The sequence below is a fragment of the Papilio xuthus genome, unplaced genomic scaffold, assembly GCF_000836235.2.
Source record: "Papilio xuthus unplaced genomic scaffold, Pxut_1.1 DF824655.1, whole genome shotgun sequence".
In the NCBI taxonomy this organism is placed as follows: domain Eukaryota; kingdom Metazoa; phylum Arthropoda; class Insecta; order Lepidoptera; family Papilionidae; genus Papilio; species Papilio xuthus.
In genome coordinates this window covers 4,624,763-4,632,142 of record NW_013533994.1, presented here as the reverse complement: position 1 = coordinate 4,632,142, position 7,380 = coordinate 4,624,763, and the positions used below count along the sequence as shown (strand labels likewise).

At 34.1% G+C, this 7,380-nt stretch overlaps 1 protein-coding gene across 2 annotated transcripts in view; it reads left to right on the top strand.

Annotated features, from left to right (window-relative positions):
- Positions 1–1,579: 1,579 nt before the first annotated feature.
- Dyrk2 (Dual-specificity tyrosine phosphorylation-regulated kinase 2) overlaps positions 1,580–7,380 on the top strand; it is a 34,023-nt gene continuing 28,222 nt past the window's right edge. The window contains exon 1 of one of the 2 annotated variants that reach the window (XM_013325614.1): positions 1,580–1,742. In XM_013325614.1, the coding sequence (XP_013181068.1) occupies positions 1,728–1,742 (15 nt within the window). In that variant the 5' untranslated portion in view covers positions 1,580–1,727. Of the gene's footprint in view, positions 1,743–5,689; positions 5,837–7,380 lie in introns of those variants that run through there. The other variant, XM_013325613.1, reaches the window with a different exon arrangement.

The window sequence follows — 7,380 nt, the reverse complement described above, 5'->3', positions numbered from 1 at the left end:
AACGGTGAAAGGAAACACCGCGATGCAATCATATATCAGCAAAGAAATTTCAAACCAAGTTAGTGTCAAGTATGGACTGAGTAGAGCCAAAGAGTTTCGCATTTAGAAATCTGAAATCTTGCATAATAAGTTTATCACAACTTATTAAATTATTGTAGGTTGACATAGAATAAAACAAATAAGTTAGACATGTAATTTGATAAAAAATAATCTCTATCAATTCAATTTAGTGGATCTACAGCATTAAATTTTAAATCATAAACTCATACTTACAACTGTATACTTGCCCGAATAAGGCAAGAGCCGGTTGCTGGTTTTGTAAGCACGTTTTGGACAAAGCATATCCAAAACTGAATTTTTTCACGTGGAATATAATATTGGGTAAGTATATAAGAGAAGCCAAATAATAGGTAAGCAGTTAAAGGTTGGAAGTTTAATTAGTTTCCATGTTCGGTTCTGTCGAAAAAGGATTAAAACTTTTCACGTGGGCAATGTTTCTCAATCTTTTCAGATAAGTTATAAAAGTTGCAAAACGCCGTTCAATCACGAGGACATAAAACGTGCATTACCAAAGGCTTTGTATATTTTAGATTAGGTAAATCTGTAATAATTTGCATATCCGCGTTTACTATGTTGCATTTTTACCGTGAAAAAGTATCCTACATTAATCTGTTCAATTGTCGACTATCGTCGCCTCGGTAAAGAGTTATGTAGATCAGCCGTCAGCGCAGGATTCAAATCACGTGCAAACCTCACGTTTTTCGAAATCTGACAGTTGATGACGGGGCAGGGGTAGGTGGGAAGCGGAGGGGAGAGTTGGAACATTGGTAATCCGCAAGGTACTCGCGGTCGCGGGCTAATTGGATGTAGGGTCGCGTGGCTCGGTCGGGCTTCGCGGGCACGCGGCTGGCGGCATTACGCACAAAAACCGCTACTCAATGGCGAAATATTGCCTCCATCTACATTAACTTTATACAGTGATCTTGGAATGCTATAAATAAATATAATTATTATAATTTTAAGCAAAATTAAACTTTTTATATTTTCTAAATATCTGTTTCTTTTAGTTATAGAATATATGTATGCATTTTACATAAATGCTTTTGTTAAATAATTTTACTAGACTAAAGTTAAAATAAAACTTAATGAGTAGTCTATGTGTTTTTTCCAGACTATGTTATGCAACTGTGCCAGATTTCAGCGAGATCTCATCTGCCGTTCTGGAGATACCTTCTAATAATCATCCATCCATCTAAACTTTCGCAATTATAATATTAGTAAGATGTGACTCGAGTTCACAGTGTAACTGAATTAAAGTCTCCGCTCGACACCAGCCCCGCCCTGCGTCGGACAGGGGGTTGCGAACTCACCCCCAGCTCCCAGTGCCGACCCGGCAGCCTCCCCGTGCAGACGTCCCGGCTATACGACCTTTGGAAATAACACTTTGACATTTAACAAATTATGAATTAAAAAAGTGATGTTTTTTAAATAAAAAAAGTGCTGTAAAGTGACTCTATAAACTTTAAATAAAACTAAATGACAATCTAGTTTTTTTATTCTCTAATTCGGATATTTTCTAATTGGTTATTTTGATGAGTATTATGAACTCAATAAAAAGTATTGCTTAACTGATAAAGTTTAAGTGTTAAACCAAGTATTCCATAGTCTTCTAAACTGGGACAATAATATTGGACGAGCAACAAGTGACTGAAGCTAAACCACTCGATATGATTCTATACGGCGTAAGTAATATCATGTTTTATATAACTTCATTTCAGACTAGCAGTTGCCCGCAACTTCACCTACAAGGAATTTCAAAATATCTAGTAATAAATATAGCCTTCGTCATCTGAGGATAAAGTAGGTTCTCCATAGTGAAAGAATTTTTCAAATCGGTTCAGTAGTATCGGAGCCTATTCAATGCAAACAAACGAACAATAAAATCTTTCTTCTTTATAATCTTAGTATGGACAAGATATAACTATAGAATTAAATGGCTCTATTGAGAGAAATGCACAACAACAGTAAAAGAAAGTATTTATATAATACACTGTTACAAGCGTGATAAAATGATAATTATGATTATCTGACTATCATTGTAATCATCATCATCAGCTCGCTATACATCCCCACCGTGGGGCTCCGTAAGCCGTATCCTAAGTAGGGGATGACCATTATAATATGTAGTTGGATTGGATGGATTGGATTTTTCGCTGTAGACATTTTATGTTACTATTTTACTAATATGTTGTTGATGCGGATGTTTGGACGGAAGTATGTTTCAACGTATCTCCAGAACAGCAGAATGGATCTTGATAAAATTTGGCATACGTATATTGTGTAGTCTGGAAGAAGACATAGGTTACTAATTATAGTTTTTTTTTTAATTAAACGCGGACGGAGTCGCGGGTGACAGCTACCTTAATATGCCGACAGCTAAGAATGTTGCCAAAATAGAGAAGAATTTAGAAGAATATTGTAACGTAACATTGTCACCTTCATCATCAGCTCACTATACGTCCCCACCGAGGGTCTCGGAGCCTACCCTAAGTTAAGGGTGATTAGGCCATAGAGAACCAAGCTAGCCAAGTGTGGAAAAATACATTGGTACATGGCGGGATTCGAACCCAGGACCTACAGATTGCAAGTCAAGTGCTTGACCCCTGAGCCACCGACGTTCTACAACATTGTCACATACTTCTTTTATTAAATGTTGCCTCTAATTGAATTTGTATGTATCGAATTTTATAAATAAGCATAAAATTACCCTTTATTGTTCCCTAAAGTCCCATTCTAATAAAAAGTTCGGTATAAAAGTAACTAATCATCTAATACATTGTATTATAACTTCGTTTGTTTGTTTAATTTCTTCACCTCAATGGCGGTTGGAATTTAATTTGTTAACATAAATCTCAATGAGTCGTCGCTTTCTCGGTTAATTCAAATAACGTGATAGAAATAAATTTCCATTTTGTAATCCGGAGGCTTTCTTAATTTGAAACATTGTTGGTTGTTAGTAATTTTCCTGAAAACTGAGGTAAGAAAATATCATCATCATCAGCTCACTATATATCCCCACTGATAGACTTGGAGCCTACCCTAACTTAGGGGTGACTGGGCCATTGTCAACCATGCTGGCCTAGTGCGTGTTGGTTCACAAGATAGACAAGAAAATAACCTTTTTAAGAACTATGGCAGATAATTATTTGAAAAACAAAAGAATCTAAATTTGGCTAAAGTTACAAAAAGTCAATTGCACAAAGTGTATCTCTCATCTCATGTTTTCAATTAAGGGTCCATGACAATTTCATTTATCGATTGATTAATAAATAAAGAAATAATACAAAAAACAATTCTTTTTATATCAAAATAATAAACGATTTTCCAATCGACTAACAAGGTTGAAAATCAAATACTTGAAAAGAAATCCCTTTGTATTCAATAAGCTTTGCTAACGTTTGCGTTGTGAGTACGCATTGTTTCATAGCATTCATTGCTACGGCTTCGTCCTTATAATTACGTTGCCTTCAAGTGGGACGTGCTTCTTTGAGAGCTACGAAGTCGCGTAGCTCTGCCGTAGGCCCACAACGTTTGTAGATACGGCACATGTTTTAAAATTTAAAAATCCGTAAATCATTTTTCAATTAAAATAAAGAAAATAATTTTTTTTACATCATTAATTTATTTAGTTTCAAAATTGATTAAAATATAAAGTTTTCAATGTCATAATGTTTATTTTATGAAACTACTAGCTGTCGCTCACGACTCCGTCCGCGCGAATAAAATTAAAAAAATCTTAATGAGTAGCCTCTGTGTTCTTCCAGACTACGTTCTATATCTCTACCAAAATTTCATCGAGATCCGTTGAGTCGTTCTGGATATACCTTATGAGAAACATCCATCCATCCATTCCTCCATCTAAATATTCATATTTACAATATGAGTAAAATTAAGAATTTAGTTACTAAGTATCTTCATTTACTAAAACTTACATAATAAAAAAACCCACCAAGTATTATATCTAGTTTTTGGACATATGCCAAAGCACATCCGATAATTTTATTAGCAAAGTTTAATATGTGTGGCCAACGCAACCCTTGTGTTGGGCATAGTGTTCCGGTCTATACCGAGCTATTAAAAAGTTAACAAACATTCGTTACTCAGTTAAACGATGTTTAAATGTAGCTTTATCTTCTGCGTTTGATAAAAAAATACAAAGCCTTCAATAAAATGTTTCAAATTAATCAAGGATAAAAAATACAGCTAACATATAGAAGTGAAAAATATACACAATAGTAATATCAAGGTATCATAAAAACATAACATAAAATGTGTTTCCTATATGACTGGCATCCCATAACGGTGCGATTCTCGCCCTACGCACAGTCGCGTTGTGGAACGGTCTATCCTCGGCGGTATTAATACCTAACCATTACGACTTAGGGACCTTCAAGAAGCGAGCATACGATTTCCTTAAAGGCCGGCAATGCTTCTGCATTTCTTTTAGTGTTCCAGATGTCCATGGGTGTCGTTGATCACCTCAGTGTTCCCGCCGCTCGTTTACCTCTTTCTCTTGTTAAAAAAAAATTGTTTCATACATAGATGAAATATATAATAAATATGAATATATTATACTATTCAGTTGTAGCAAGGCTCGTCTAATTCGCTCTAATACAAACGTGACGTCAGAAAGTACTGGCTTACGTACCGGGTTTTATACTACTGTCAGCTATTAGTTTTATTTGTAGCACTAGAGGGCGCTGTCATCCTGGTACTCGCGGCGTTATTGCGCACCGGTGTGCAAGCTATGAACTCCTAGTACTTGATACTATTTAATTCAATTGTATGTATCATTTATGTATAAAACATGTTATCTCTTTTATTTTTAAACAGAATGAGAGGGAAGAGAATATGTTTTTGTAAAGGTATATCGATAGTGGAAACTCACGGAGCATCAGTCGCGAGAAAGCTGTGTCTCCATTTTTGTTCTTCAAATTATTTTCTGATTTTTTTAATTTCTCTTTGTAATGGTCGAAATATCAACATAATAACTTTTAAAATATGTTCTTTTAAACACTTCATAATGAAAGTGTAATAATTGTCAGTGAAAGTCTCTATTTGCTGCTTCTCTTTTATACCATACTTTAGAATTGAAGGGCAAGTTGTATGACATACAAAATAATGCCTTATCAACAAGGACATAAATATGAAAATGCTATGCAGTCGACAGATGAACTGAAGAGGCTGTAGAGAGGCGCACTGCGCCGACGCCAACAACGAGCCAGCTAAAAGCTAGTGACGTACACATGTAAAGGATTATCGATAAAAGTTATTATATTTGTAGAAATATAACTCAACATTTTTAGACATTATTACAAGGATATTTATTTATTTAAGGTTTCAAAACGTCCTAAGATGTAAAGTCATTTTAATATCTAGAAATTAATTGTTGATTAGTTGATATTGAGTCTTCTTTAGAAATTTCCTTACACGAAAATGTCTTAAGCAAGAGAAGAACCAGATGGTTCTCTTCATAGGAACTAACCAGGTAACTAATGAATAATATAAAATCAATTCTAAAAAAAATAATATAATAAAATAAATAAATTTGTATTAAAATCAATTTCATTCGTCATGTCACATCACTAAAAGTTTTCAGTATTCAGTAACACGAGAGCTAAGGATGGGATGTAACGCGAAGCTGCTCCGCGGCTGATGTCTGAAAATAAATAAAGCATCAAGCCTTGCGACACGGTTGTGCTTAACTATGTAATAGGTTATTAAAATTGAGTGCTTAAAGATGGGTGTGGACAGCGCACCGGTGCAGCGGCCTGCAGTAAGTGCAATTGCTGACGTGATTCAGCTGCATTATTTTAAATGTTGCGTTGGTAGCTTATAGATTTGATTTTGCGTATTCCGAGCTTTATAACTTATTTAATTACGGACATATAACCTTATTATTAAAATGGCTTAACTTATTTTATTATAACTAACAATATTAAAAATTAATATTAGTAAATACTAGAGATTTTTCTTTATAAGTGTTTGATATCTCTCAATTATAAGAGTTAATTAGTGTTTATAACTAAAACACTTGATACAGTCTCAATCCGCACGCTGAGAGCCATAAACAAGCAATTAGATTGAATTAAGACTTATGAACAAGTTCGTAGAACATCTTGTCTATGGTCTTTACAATATTAGAAAAGTATTTTTTGGATTTCGTAATAATTAACAATTATGTTAATATGTTCTTTATAATTGAAAATACACAATATGTACAAATGTGTACTTGTAAAGAGATATACATGTAAAGAGATGATTTTCAAAACTGTTTAAGAAAGAAAATTAATACTTAGATTTTTTCTCATATACACTACGCTTTAATATAAGATATCCCGCAAAAAATGTTACAAATATAGTAACCATGAAATTCCACTATCATAACATATATTGTTATCTCTATTTTGTCAAAGCAGATGACAAGGATGACATCACGTTTTTATAAAAGATTCGACAGACTTTATGGTGTCCTGACTTTACGATCGTCGATTAAGGTCTATGTCGACATATAAAGTGGATGTATTACGACAATATGTTTTATTTTTACTATGAGGCACTAGTGTGGAGGAAATTATACACTTATAATATACTCGTAAAAAACATAAATTTTGGCTGATACGAGTAACATAATTATGAGAGCGCCGGTGGCTCAGGGGTCAAGCACTTGACTTGCAATCTGAAGGTCCTCGAATCGAATCCCGCCGTGTTTTTCGATTTTCGATTTACATATATACATTTATCCGACCATTGTACGGTGAAGGAAACATCGTGATGCAAAATGCACATATCTGAGAAGAAATTCAAAGATATGTGTAAAGTCAACCAACACGCACTTTGTTGACTATGGCCTAATCACCCTAAACTTAGGGTAGGCTCCGAGCTCCTCAGTGGGGACGTATAGTGAGCTGATGATGATGAACATAATTATACTTTTTGTTTAAATTAATAAATTACTTCGCAAGGGTAAAGGATAAAGCTCTAGATAACATTTTCATCCGACGTAAAGTTGTTACCAGCCTTTTGCGATATGAATAATAGTTGATCCAGTAATTAATAATTAAAAATATATATATATGTATATCATAGTAAATATGTATAACAATACAATGACAATTTAATTTCACTGGTTTTCTTATAAATGTAAATATTTTAACACGTCAAGGAAACAAGGAAAATTAGTGTTGACTGAGAGTGACGGCGTTATTAGGATACGCGTTAAGTAAAGGCGCTTAATTTAACGTGTTATTGACGTAATGAAGAGGGATGATATTAAGATTACATGAATCACGAATGTGTGAGCACTGAAAAAATATACAT